This window comes from Dermacentor silvarum, chromosome 5, assembly GCF_013339745.2.
Source record: "Dermacentor silvarum isolate Dsil-2018 chromosome 5, BIME_Dsil_1.4, whole genome shotgun sequence".
Classification (NCBI taxonomy): domain Eukaryota; kingdom Metazoa; phylum Arthropoda; class Arachnida; order Ixodida; family Ixodidae; genus Dermacentor; species Dermacentor silvarum.
Genome location: NC_051158.1, coordinates 27,163,676 through 27,177,730, shown reverse-complemented (window position 1 = coordinate 27,177,730; position 14,055 = coordinate 27,163,676). Strand labels below are relative to the sequence as shown.

Sequence of the window (14,055 nt, the reverse complement as noted above, 5' to 3'; positions counted from 1 at the left end):
TCTGTATCCTCGAGGAAATCCGATCGTCTCGAAGTGGCGGAAACACATACGGACAGTTGCAGCAGCGGTCCGGTCCATTCATTACATTCTTTAATATGCCAGTCACTATTTTTGTAGCCAACTACTGCACAAGCCTTAAATCCACATGATTCAATCCAGCATGATTGGACTACAGTGCGTTAGTGAAAACTCAGTTGCATTTCCGACAGCGGATTGCACAGAAGCAAGGTAGAAGATGTAAGGGTTTCGTATTCGTGCATGGTCGCTGAGGCGACGTACGGCGCTTCGCCGTAAGCGCCATCTTGTTTCTCTAAAACAAACTGTTCTGCGGAAAAGGTCAATACTCTTTGCTCACCCTAGCATAGTGCAGAATGTAGAAGTGTTAGGTAAGGTAAATGGCGGCAATCTTAGGTTAGTGAGGTCCTACGATTGTTCTCAATTTCAAGGGAGAAAGACCAAATTAGTTAAGAGGAAACAGGCCAACCAAGACACAATCAGGGTAAAAGTAGATGAATTCAGGCTGGTGCTCTCAAACAAATATGCAGCTGTAGAACAGAAATATGGGGTGCGATCTTGTACGCGTTCCAAAATGGAACGGAGGCGGTCCGTTCCATCGAGCTGCACACGATTGGTCAATTTGAACTGTGACGATGAAATTGACCAATCGTGTGCGACTCGATGGAACGGACCGCCTCCGTTCCATTTTGGAACGCGTACAAGATCGCACCCATGATAACATTAAAGGTAATGACTGAAACCATAATTAGGCTGATTTCAAAAGCATCAATTGAAGTGGGAGGTAAGTCACAAAGGCAAAAAAGAATGTAAGCTCTCCCAAGCAACAAAGAACCTAATATAGAAACAACAAACCATGAAAGTGCGCATACTGCAGGCATTATCAAATCGTGACCGGTAGCTTATTGCTATCATTGAAAAGAAAAGTGTAGAATAATCGCATTCTACCGGTACTAACTTATGGGGCAGTAACTTGGAGGTTAACAAAAAAGCTTGGGAATAAGTTAAGAACTGTGCAATGAGCGATAGAACGAAAAAGGTTAGGTGTAACTTGAAGAGACAGGAAGAGAGTGGCATGGATCAAAAGAGCAAACAAAGGTAGCCGACATTCGAGTTGACATTAAGAGGAAATAATGGAGCTGGGCAGGCCATGCAATGCATAGGGCAGATAATCGGTGGTCTGTCGAGTTGCAGAATGGGTGCTAAGGAAAGGAAAGCACAGTCGAGGACGGCAAATAGTTAGGTGGGATGATGAAATCAAGAAAGTTGCAGGCACAACTTGAATAAGATAAAGCAAGACAGGGGTAATTGGAGATCATTGGGAGAGGCCCCAGGGTCATTGAAGAGCAGCACATACCCAATGTTACATGCTCAGTCGACCCAAGTTGGGCCGACGGTTGGTTTTCAACCCAGTTCTCTCAGCACAGCAGCCAGATGCAGCCCATTTTGACCACTCAGTGACGCAGGTTGGCGGGAAAGAGGTTAGGTGCAGACATGCATACATACATACAGGCCTACTGCTAACTGGGTGAAGTTCTTAAAGAATGCTATTGCGTTAAAAATCAACTTTGGCAATTCATATAATGTGTAGGGCAGGTAACTGACGGTCTACTGGGGCTACTCAATGGGTACCAATAGAACTGACGTGAAATCGTGGACAGCAGACAATTAGGTAGTGTGATGAAATAGAAAACTTGCAAGCATAGGCTGATGGTGATGACCTTAGGATCTTGCAATCACTTTGCATTAGTTAGAGCTTTGCATAGCTTTAGAATGTATCAGATGAAAAAAAAGTAAGCGATATGTTCTGCTGTCCTGGAGAAGCCTTGCACTGAAAAAGGTTGCCCTGTTTTCGAGTATTCAGTGTGCATTGTCCCTTGAAGCCCTCACTTTAGGAATACTGAACCAAAAGGGTTATGTTGTGTTCCACGGCTATGCATTGTAAAGTGCCCTGGCATTTATTCTATTGTTGGATTTACTTCTTGTTCCCGATGCTGGTAACAGGACTGCAATCGCTCCAATTATTTTTCTGCAGGCCCCACAAGTGCGATGAACCTAGGTGAAAGTATCGCTGCCAAAATGGCAGTGATACTTTCCAAGGTGATCGGTCAGAAGGAGGTTGGCACGCAGTGCAACGTCTTGCCTCGGGCAGCCAAGTCTGTTGGGTGCTCCTTCAAAGCAGCCAGCAAGTCGGCGAGCGTGCAGACTACAGAGACTGTGGATCAGTCAAGCTCCACCTCAGGTGGGCAGTGACCACTGGCACTTCTCTTACATTTGCTTGCTTGTGTGAGTGTGTGGTAAATTGCCAAGTCTGCCTAGCTTGGTACGACCTGCTCAAGTTTGTATGACATTCTGCTGCCGAGGACATATTAGCTGGTTTGTGATTCTTTTCTGCAGTCTGATTGGGGCAAAATGCAAAAATACTGCTCTACTCAGCACATTGAAGCACCTTAGGTGGTAGAGCTTAATGTAGAGCCCTCATGCCCTGGTGCTGTTGTAGCCCTTCCATGGCTTTTCGATAACATTAAACCCAGTGAGTCTTAGTTATGCCTAAATCAGTGTATTAATGTAAAAACGTGGATACAGATCTATGTTGGAACATAAGTCGACTGCTATGTTTGAGGTGAATAAAATTCAAACAGAATTCTATTATGCAGTTAACTACAAAACATACTTTGTGTTTTATCAATATGCTCATTCATTGAAAGAGGTGAGAACTGCACAGGAACTGTCAGGATTCTTGTTCTGGGACAGCTTTGAGTCACGACATTCCTCAGCACATGCCTGAGGAGCTCTAGGCATGCGCAACACAGTCATCGGGCAATGAGCAGCATGTGCCGAGCATCTGAGGTGCACACCAGCTATCGCTTCAGCCAACCTGTAGGCGTCTTCAAGTGATCGCTGGCCATGCACTCGTTTTGATCCTCTCCTGTCGATAGCAGCTTCAGGTTTTTTTACGCGGTGGCTGACGAGACCTCTTCTGTACTGCCAATTTATCCCAGCGTGTAGTTGTTTTCCGCAGCACTCCTATTACGATGTGCTAAAACCTTTTGCTGATGTGAAAGGTGAAGCCCTTCGACATTGAGACGCGAGGCACTAGTGAGCAAATTCCGTTGCCTTTGCAATGAATTGAATCTGTTGTTATCAGTAGAACTCGTGCACGGCGCTCACATATAGAAGGTGTGTTCAAAAAGAAACCGAACTTTTACTATAACACCTTTGCTGCTTATGGTACAACATTTTAAGTGCTGTCCCCTTCAAAGTAGTCCCCTCTACTTGCAATGCCATCTTTTTTTCCATTTTTGGAAAGCCTCCTGGAATACACTTTCTGCAATGGCGCACAGGCCTCTTCTAGCATTGCCCTGGATCTCCTCTACGGTTTGGAAACGACGTGCTTTCAAGGCGGTTTTCAGCTTGGGGAATAGAAAAAATCTGCTGTGGCTAGCTCCGGAGAATATGGTGGGTGGGGCACAACAGGAATGTGGTGTTTCGCTAAGTAGCTGCGGACAAGGAGCAGTTGCGTGAGCCGGGGCATTGTCATGATGCAACATCCAAGCCTGATTTTCCCAGAATTCAGGCCTCTTTCAGGCACTCACCACACATTCAGGCACTCACCACGCACACATGTTACGTGTGCGTGGTGAGTGAGCATGTAAACTAACTCACTTCCCTGCTGCTGTCGCATACGAGCACTTTCAAAGGTAAACATATATGAGTGCATGGCCGTTCCTTTCGTTGTTCATTTTGTGCCTATCTTTGCATATGTGATTAACATTGTGAAAACGTCAAGAAGGCACATGACGCAGGCAATGTGTCTGCCTTAATTTCTATCTGTGTTGTGATGAAAATTAAAGAGGTCGAGAGCGCGGGAGGCAAAGGCTCGTGGCTAGTGCCATCTTGCACAGTTGGGTGAATAAACCGCATCCGACGGAGGTCAGTCTCTGTCTCCAACATAGGTTTTGGTGCCGTGAAACCCGGGAGAAGACTGGCGTCCTGCACTGGATGATGGATCGACTGCAATGCAGCAGAGGCGAACTTCGAGCCACTGCTACAAGGCTCATCTCGTCCGCTACCGAAGCGCTGCAAGCCGAGCATCCTTCGCCGTCCGATCTGCAAGTTATTTTGGATGACCTGCAGGACAAGGACTTGGCGCTAGCAGTGCTCAATGAGAAGATTGCCGACCTCATGGACGACGGTGACAAGCATGAGGTGGAAGCCACTATAGCTCTGGAGTACCACAAGATCTGCAACACCATGAGCTGGGTCCGCTTCTGTCTGAATTCTGCTGCAAGAGCCGGAGACAGTGCCACACAGAGCGTTCAGAGCGAAACCACCACCCAAGGCGTCTCCACTCAAGCAAGTTCCCGAGCACCGTTACGAGTTACCCTACCGAAACTACAGGTACCAGCTTTCTCCGGTGAACTTCGCGAGTGGCAAGGCTTCTGGGAACATTTCGAGCCCACGATCCATAACAACCGCAAGCTGTCCGACATAGAGAAGTTTTCGTGCTTAAGATCCTACTTAACCGGAACAGCGAAGTGTGCACTTGAAGGTGTGCACCTCGCGGAAGTGAACTACGCTGCAGCAGTGAAAATGCTCCGATAGAGGTTCGGCCGTCATACTGCCCTCATTGCAACCACATCGACTGTTTGCTTGCGCTCGTGCCCGTTGATCGCTGTTCTCAGGTATCGCAGCTGCGGGAACTCTACAAAGAGGTGCACTTTCGTACAAGCTGCCTCGACAGCCTTGAGGTTCCAGCGTCAGAATACGTGGTCATACTCCATCGCATCCTTGTGCGATTGCTTCCTGAAGATATCGCTATTCTCTACCGTCATTGCATGAAGGAGACTGAGGCCGATGACGGGGCTACTCCGAGGTCGCGGCAAGAAGAGGTGCGAAAGGTAATGAAGTTCCTGCAGGTGCAAGTTGTGGGTTCTTGGTGTCTCACAAGAGACCAACCACCGCGGGTTCGAGCTTAGTAAGCCACAGGGCCGTGTCAGCCGTCGCCTCCAGCACCGCTCGCTCACGCGCGAGCTCAGAGGCCGCAAGGGGCTACCGAGCGACGCACACAAAAACACAGTAAAGCCCTGAGTTGACGGAAACCGTTTACTGAATCCGTCGGCACCAGCACTGCACAAACGCCTGCCCGTGAGGCGGGGAGCCAAAGGGGTCCCGCACCAGGGCGAAAATACAATAACAGGCGCCTATAGCACGTCGCGGCGAGAGCACAGGCTCAAGCTGGGACACTCCGCTAGGAAAAGTCCCGGCGGCTATGCTACTTGCTCTGGCGATAACCAATGGGTCAACTCGCGAAAGCACGGGCAATATCCTTCGGCTTCGTCTTAGGCTTTCGGCAAGTGCGGCTCGGCGTGGTACGACCTCGCGCGAGCACTATGGCAGCGCTCGTCGGCTTAGTGTCGGGAGAAGGATCAGCACAAAGTACGCGCTCCCCGCACGGGCAAAGGCACCGTGCGCGAGCTCCAGTCCTAGTCACAAAGGTGTCGGCGGACGAGAGGAAAGCATGTACGTACCGTGCGCTGGTCCCGGAGAGAAGAGAGCCACGCTCCGCCGCTAGCAACCGAAAAACGTGGCCGCCGTGATGTCAGCACCCTGCCCTCACCGCCAACCGCCGCATTCGCAGCACCACCGCGGCAACCGGTTAGGAGTGAGACGGGGAAAAACCGGGGGACGGCAAAACAGGTGAAGCCCGCGCAATGGCGCCGGCGCAACCCTCAATCCCCACAAAGTCGAGAGCAAAAAAGAGAGCCAGGCCTCCCGTTCAAGGTACCTGCCAAAAATTACCGCCGTGGGACACGAGCGATGCCAACCTTGTCTACCACCGCCGGTACCGTAAGCATTAGCGTTGGCTGCAGGATCTGCATCGAACGACTATCCCTGCTGTGTACTGTGCGATCAATGTGACCACGCCATAAAGGACTGCCACGTCACATTGTCAGCCCACGAGAAGAGATCAGATGTCGACTTACTGGAAAGAACTGTTTTAAATCCCGGCAGAGAGGGCCACGTCGCACGAATGTGCCGCAATGCCGCGTGGCTCGAGTAAAAGTACTGCTGGACACGTCACCTTTCCGTACTATGTGCCATATGGAAACAAGGTAGCAACCACCCGTCTATGGAGAGCAGAATCCACTTGTCAACCATGATCCAGCGAAAAGTGTCAACCCGCCAGTGGACATGTGCTTCAGCTAGTAGTGATACGTCTGCACCTGTACTGATGCAAATGGCCACAATGTGGGCGTCCAGAAACCACAATTCCGTGTTAATTCGACTACTGCTTGACACCGGCCAGCCAGAGAACCTTTATTCTACGCGACCTGTCCAGAAGGGGCTCGACCTGCCTTCCCTCGGGACAGAAGAGCTCTCTGTGTTGACGTTTGGCACTTCCAAGTGTTCCCACCCTTATAATTGTCAAGTGTCAAACTCGAACTTCACAGTCGGTTCGACTCCAGTAACATCTCGGTTGACGCTTCTGAGCTACTGGAAGTCTGCACCGTGAGGACTCCAGCCGTTGGACAAGATCTCCTCACACAGTTCCATGAACGCAAGATGCTTGCAAGATGCTGAACGTTACATGGTTCCTCTTATGAAATGGCACCAGGGAAGACTGACTAGTACGAACCGAAGTGTCGCTGAAAACAGACTCTGATGCCAGCTTCAGCACTTCGAAAGACAGCAGGAGCTACTCCAGGAGTATCAGTGAGTACTTCAAAGGAGGCCACGCCAAACGTGTCGACACTTCTCTAGAGCCCAAAGTGACGGTTTACTACCTTCCGCACCATGCAGTCATCCGTTGGGAAGCTACCACTATGAAGATATGCGTAGTGTTTGACGCCTCTTCCCATGAACGTGGCGAGTAAGCGGTGAATCTTGGTGCCGAGCTCTTGCAACTGCTTGTACAGTTCAGGATAAACCCAATTATCCTGACAGCGGACATCCGGAAGGCTTTCCTTCAAATTTCAATTCGACCAAAAGATCACAACGCTCTCCGCTTTTTGTGGGTTGACCTACTGCCCAGCGAAGAGTGGGATATACCATCCATCGTCGAATGGCGAATGATTCGTGTGCCCGTCGGAGCGTCGTCTAGCCCTTTCCTTCTATCTGCTACTTTGCAGCATCACTTCGAAATGGGGAAAAAGACTCAGCCAATAATAGCTATACGCCTAAAAAACATCATTCTAAGCGGACGACCTCGTCATAGGAGCTTCCACTGATGAAGAGGCCCTCAAAATCTACCGTGCTGCATTGTCTATTTTAGCATATGCAAGTATGGAGTTAAGAAAGCAGTGCTCCAACTCCAGCGTTCTTTGCCATCAGTTCCTCAAGGACAACACTTCTGTCGACAACATTGGAGAAGCCAAAGCAACAATAAAGTTGCTTGGCCTAGTATGGGACCGCGACGCTGACGGTATCGTGCTTACCACTAAAACCCGTTTCCGAGTATATCGCTGCGCACTCAGCCACGAAATGCACCATTCTGCAGTCACTCACAAGACTCTACGATTCGTTAGGTCTCATGGCTCCGTTCGTCATTCGAGTGAAATTATTGTTCCAGCAGCTGTGGCATAGGAACTCACCGTGGGACGAGCCATTACGTAAAGACATCGAGAAACAGTGGAAAGGCTGGACATCCAAACTACTGACGCTCTCCTCACTGCGAATCTTTGATGCAAGCCCACTAGCATATGGTGTAGCCACCTACATGTGCTACCGAGATCAAAGGAGGAACGTTTAAGGTTAAGGTGCAGGGTCACATCGCTGAAGGCTACTCTCTGCCACGCCTAGAGCTGCTTGCGTGTCTCTTGGCTGCCAGGCTGTGGAACTATCTCTAAGGCATTCCAGAACATCCAGCTGTTAAGGCGTGTTTTGGAGCGACTCATCGATAACCCTACACTGGATTTGTGCTAATGCTAAATGATGGGGAGACTTTCGTGAGAAACTGTTCTCGAAATCCAATGCTTGACTTCAAGGTATTCTTGAAGGCACTGCGCAGGCAAGGACAATCCAGCAGATTTGCTCACGCATGGAGCAGTAGTCCTGTCATTGACGCACAAATCTCTCTGGTGGACTGGTATCGGTCCAATGTAGTTGTCACAGCCTCATTTGCAATGGCCTGCGAAGATTTGTTCTGCTCCTTCACCGGAGGCCCTTTCTAGCGAGACCAGGGAAGAGATATCCGCTTGCCCCACCGCAGTAGTGGCACACTCTGCGCCACCACATGAGCCACTCCTTGAGGTTGCAAGCTTAGGACGATTGTCCCGATTATGGCGAGTAACGGCTCGGATCATGCAGTTTGGTCGGAACGCTTCGCAGAACATGCCATCTTCTACCGAACCACTGACAGAGTCAGAGTTGCACCAGGCAGAGATGTATTGGTTGAGGCTTGTCCAACACTCCGTATTTGCAATTGAAGTCACGGCCTTGGAGGAAGGACGAGTTCCCAACACTTCCAGTGTGCTGACGCTACAACCATTTCTTGGCCGTGACAGACTACTTCGTGTAGGAGGCCGACTGCAGCAGCTTAACAACCGAGAGGAATTGAAGTATCCGATTTTGCTTCCTGCAGATCACCGGTTCACCGACTGGTTGATGCAACGCACATAAGACTCCTACATGGAGAAGTTCAAGTCACCTTCCTGGACCTTCGGGAACGCTTTTGGATCCTCAAGGGGCTCCGCACAGTGAAGCGTGTTCTGAAAGCGTGCTTAGCATGCCGCCGAGGGCGCCTTCTTCCCGAAGCTGCCCTCTAGCACCCTTGCCAAGACAAAATATCGTCACCGAGTCAAATCACCGCGTACAGCGCGTCGTAATTGCAGCCTCCGCGATCAACTTCAGAAACATTTTCAGAGCTAATTGCGGAGGCCACGCTCCGCTGTGCTGAGTACGGTGAACGCCACCTAGTAGTGCTTCTGCGAGAACGCGTTGGTAGTGCTTCTTGATGCCAGCGTCCCTTCGAATGCTGGCATCGAGGCGTCGTAGTGCTGAGACCACCGAAGCGTTCACTGTCGGTGCGCGTTAGTGTCATAATGCAGTACTTCTCTTTTCTGCTCGTAGGCGGCGGCACTGCCCCGAGCAAGAGCGCGGGTACACGGAGGAGTGTTAGATATATAAGGCGCGTCTGTGTAGCTCTCTGCAAATGCGTTTGTGGCGCAATGGGTTAAACGCTCGGCGATCTATCGTCGCGGACCGAGAGGTCGTGGGTTCGATTTCCAAATTTTGCATGTTTGTGGAACTTTTTCTTCTGGTTTCTTTCTTTGTATTATGTTCGTGTATGTTCGTGTGACGTATTTCCGTGACGGAAATACGTCAGTGAAGTCTTGGTGGACCCCGGCATAAAACACTTTCGTGTTAAAAATAAGTGAAGCAACACTGTTTAAAGTGGTGGGAATTAACTTCTGTGGGCCACTCTATTGTCGTCCTGAATTACCCTCCACTGTCAAAGAGTTTACTCGCGTCTATCGTGGACCGAATAAAGTTCATCCTCACTAACTCACTGTCAAAGTGTACATTGTTGTCTTTTCTTGTGCTGTGACGAGGGCAGTACACCTGGAGTTGACCACAGATTTGACAGCGCAAGCATTTTTGCTGGCCTTCAGACGCTTTGCAGCACAATGTGGAATTCCTGCTATTGTGCACTATGACATTGCGAAAACATTCCGCTGCGGCGCCAAGCATTTGTGCTCCCTTTTCGAAGACAACGTTCAGGACTTTGGCAGCTCTCACCGAATCCAGTGGCGTTTTATTGTTGAATGTGCACGGGTGGGGGACGTCTGTGAGCGTGTAATCGGCACAATTAAGGGTGCACTAAAGCATTGCCTGGAATGGAGCAGTTTGAGCTACAGCGAGCTACTCACCGTGCTTGAAGTTGCGCCATCCGCTCATCTACTTGGAGGATGATGTCACATCCACAGAAGTTCTGATGCCCTCACACTTCTTAGTCGGCAAGCGTATCGTCACTTTGCCAACAGAACAAGAAAACCTTTCTCTTAGTGCCTCTGTGCCTGACCTTCGACGACGAGCTCGTCATCAGGGAACAGCTGCTTCGGAGGCTTTGGAAGCAGTAGAAGAAGGAATATCTGCTGTTCCTGCGCGCTGCTCACCACAGCAAGCCTGTGCCGTCATCGAACGATCTTGTCGTCGTCGAGGACAAACACTCGACATCTGACATGGAAGATGGGCTGCGTCGCTAAGGCAATTAAAGGAAGAGACGGTATTGCGCAATCCTTCCTAATACTACTATCGAACGGCCATTAAGTGCAACGTCCTATAGAGCGGCTTTATCTCTTGGAAGCGCACGCGTGCAACGCGGCTGCGGGAGTGATGAAAATTGAAGAGGACAAAGTCGAGAACGTGGGAGGCAAAGGCTCGCGCTAGTGCCATCTGGCACAGTTGGTTGAGTAAACTGCATCTGACGGATGTCATGTCTCTATGTCTCCAACATGCTATATTTAGGATATCAATTACGAACTACTTAGACCAACTCCATACACTCGTGATGCTTACAGCTAAAAGAACTGTTTGTCCGGATTGCGTGAGGAGCGTATGTTTCAATTTGTACCAGTTACGTGTTGAAGTGCCCTTGGCCCATATCCCTCGCTGTTACAGCCATTTCTCTAATGTGTTTTGCTTTGCTGTGCTGCTGTCTTTACAGCTTCTGCTAATGCTTGTTGTGCCCATGAAGATCTAGCCTAACTCTGCATAGTTGACAACAAATAGCTGCAAGTGCTGATTGCTGCTGGTTGGCTCAGTCCAGAATTTGGTATGTAAATCCATTTACTCAAGGCCTGCTGTTGCTTCTATTACTTGTGCTGCTCCAGTAAAGGTGGAATTAACTAATGGTAGCTTGAGTGATGTATGATACCCTATCACTATCGTGCTAGACAGGTGACAAGACTTGTTCACATATTTAAACTATTTAGGTTGGCCACTTCAATGTTGGAATTGCCCGCAATGTGTTAACCTCGCATATAAAATCGTGTAGGCCTAAACACTTATAATATTGTAGTGCACTTGATGCCTGGTGCCATCACTAAAGACATATTTGAAAAAGAATCCGGAAAACTTGTTTCCAGGGGTCCTGAGACAATAAATCGTAGAGAAAGAATCGTGTTGCAAACTACAACTACCATTCTCAGCTGTGAGCCATTCTTCTATGGGACCACTGTTGTTCACCAACGTCTTTTGCATCAGGGACACTATCACTTGCCAAGTGCATCCTCAGCGTCTGACTTAGTCATAAGTCTGAGTATATCTGCGCGACGCAATGGCTGCGCTATGAGCGATGCGTGTGAATGGTTCGCGAGAGATTTAGTTTAGGTTAGCCCTCGTACACAGGGAATGCCAGTCAACTGAAACAAGGACCTAAACTGCCCCAACCACATCAGAAGTAGCTCTGCAGGCCAGCAGGTATGCTTAAATGTCTCAGTATCTGCCTGAGTTGTGGTGTTGGTATATTGTTGGTATGGTGGTCGCCACTTGCTCTGCGCTTTGTGAAGCAGTGTGGTGTACTCCGTACATTTCTTTCTGGCATGGACATGTGGCTGTAATGAAAGCTTTCATGTGGATAGGTTTTCATGCGGATAGCTTTTTTTATGGCTCTTTCGGTCGTTTTCGTTGCTAGTTAGAGGTCTGGAAAGGTTGGTGGCCGGACTCCGCAAGGAAAACATTCGTTCGCTCTCTTTTGTCTCTCTGCTCTTATTGCAGCAACCCATTTCTCACTCTATGTTCGTAACATGGTGTTTTTATTAATAATTTCATAAGCTATCTCTTTTTTATTGCAGTTAAATGTCTGAAGTCTCCGATCACTCTTTGTATGGAGGGATTATGACAAAATGAGTCCGGTTGATATTCACACAGCATAGGCTAGGACAAACACGAGCCAAATATTTGGGTTTGTCCAAAAGTTCGATTCGTCACTAGCTACCGTAATGTCACGGGCCATAATAATGATAGGAAAGACATGCGGGAAGCCGACACCGAACTGGAGCAAGCAAAGCAGTGCACACGCTCCTTTTCCATCCAGCTTAAAAGGAGAGGGAAGGAGCCTCCAGCACGCGCTTGATCGCGTTACCGCACGTTCACGCGCCGCCTCCCTTCTAGCGCGTGATCGATCACATCTTCTCCAACATTGGGCATGTGGTAGTATGGCACGTGTCAAGCCACCATGCTTCTTGGCTCACCCTCGCATGTTTTTCCTTGCACCCACAGCAAATGAGGCATGATCTTATCGCACTTGAACTTTACGCGGAACCTAGGCTTCTTCTGGCCATGTTCGCGCTGATGAGATTTTTTCAATGCGAGCCCAGTGACGATTTCAGTTTTGCGTGCTGTACCACATAATTGATCGGGCGCCATATTTTAAAAGGGCTCTCCTTACTTCGAACTCCATCTTATTCAAATAAGTTTCTGGTCCCCTTGGAGTTCGAATTAACGAGGTTCTAATGTATAATTGAATGAATGTTCAGTTGCCTGGCGAGAGAATGAGAACTCAAGATTGGCAGTAAGCCCCTAAAGTTGGTGCAGGGATACATTCACTTAGGCGAATTAATCGGAGGTCATGAGAAGGAAGTGTACAAAACAATTAGAGGTTGGAATGCATACTACAGGATTTATGAAATCATGATTGCCAATGTGCTGCTCTTCTAGAAAATAAAATTGTACAATCATTCTGTTCCACCTGTACCTATTAATATATGGGATAATATCACAGAGGAGGCTTGAGAAGTTGCAAACCACACAAGGAGCGATGGAGTGAAAACTGATAGGTCTAACGTTAACGTGCACAAAGACAGCATTGATGACTAGGGAACAAACGGGACTAGCCGACATTCAAGTTTAGGTTGCCCCTTGAGGGTCAAAGACATAACTATCCAGCACTGCAAACAAGTCCCAAATGGTCAATGCCATATATTTACGGCGGCGTCTGTGGGCGAAAGTTCGCGTGCCAGTTGGGATAAATGTGTTTAGATACCGTGCACAAAACCTACTATAACAGGAAGCGGTGCCACTCCCTTTATCATATTTCAACGAGCTGGACTCACTCTTGCCGACGTACCCGTGCTAAAGCCCCTTTTTTGAAGGTTAGCGATACAACGTGGCAGATGAGCAAATTTCTGTATCCTCGAGGAGAGCCGATCATCTTGAAGTGGTGGAAACACACGGACAGTTGCAGTAGCGGTCCGTGAACGTGGCCACGCACATTCATTACATTCCTTAATATGCCAGTCACTATTTTTGCAGCCAGCTACTGCACACGCCTTCAATCCACATGATTTAATCCAGCATGATGGACCACAGTGTGTTAGCGAAAACTCAGTTGCATTTCTGACAGCGGATCGCACAGAAGCAAGGTAGAAGCAGTAAGGGTTTCGTATTCAAGCATGGTCGCTGAGGCGAACTACGGCGCACCGCCGTAAGCGCCATCTCGTTTCTCTAGAACAAACTGCTCCGCGGAAAAGGTCAATACTCTTTGCTCACCCTAGCGTAGTGCAGAATGTACAAGTGTTAGGTGGTAAGTGGCGGCGATCTTAGGTTAGTGAGGTCTACGATTGTTCTCAATTTCAAGGGAGAAAGAACAAATTAGTTAAGAGGAAACAGGCCAACCAAGACACAATCAGGGTAAAAGTAGATGAATTCAGGCTGGTGCTCTCAAACAAATATGCAGCTTTAGAACAGAAGTATGATAACATTAAAGGTAATGACTGAAACCGTAATTAGGCTGATTTCAAATGCATCAATTGAAGTGGGAGGTAAGGCACAAAGGCAAAAAAGTATGTAAGCTTTCCCAAGCAACAAAGAACCTAATAAAGAAACAAACCATAAAAGTGCGCATACTGCAGGCATTATCAAATCGTGAACGGTAGCTTATTGCTATCATTGAAAAGAAAAGTGTAGAATAATTCTACCGGTACTAACTTAAGGGGCAGTAACTTGGAGGTTAACAAAAAAGCTTGGGAATAAGTTAAGAACTGTGCAGTGAGCGATAGAACGAAAAAGGTTAGGTGTAACTTGAAGAGACAAGAG

At 48.5% G+C, this 14,055-nt stretch overlaps 2 protein-coding genes across 22 annotated transcripts in view; one reads left to right on the top strand and one right to left on the bottom strand.

Moving 5' to 3' along the window:
• LOC125939709 (zinc finger protein 84-like) overlaps positions 1 to 14,055 on the bottom strand; it is a 111,520-nt gene that overhangs the window by 23,602 nt on the left and 73,863 nt on the right. The window lies entirely within an intron of this gene.
• The window catches only part of LOC119453141 (gastrula zinc finger protein XlCGF57.1-like), a 95,770-nt gene that overhangs the window by 68,311 nt on the left and 13,404 nt on the right, over positions 1 to 14,055 (top strand). For 5 of the 8 annotated variants that reach the window (XM_049667587.1, XM_049667586.1, XM_049667585.1 and 2 more), the window contains exon 3: positions 2,051 to 2,257. In XM_049667587.1, the coding sequence (XP_049523544.1) occupies positions 2,065 to 2,257 (193 nt within the window). In that variant the 5' untranslated portion in view covers positions 2,051 to 2,064. Of the gene's footprint in view, positions 1 to 2,050; positions 2,258 to 10,684; positions 10,793 to 14,055 lie in introns of all 8 variants that reach the window. The other 3 variants (XM_049667589.1, XM_049667588.1, XM_049667590.1) reach the window with 3 other exon arrangements.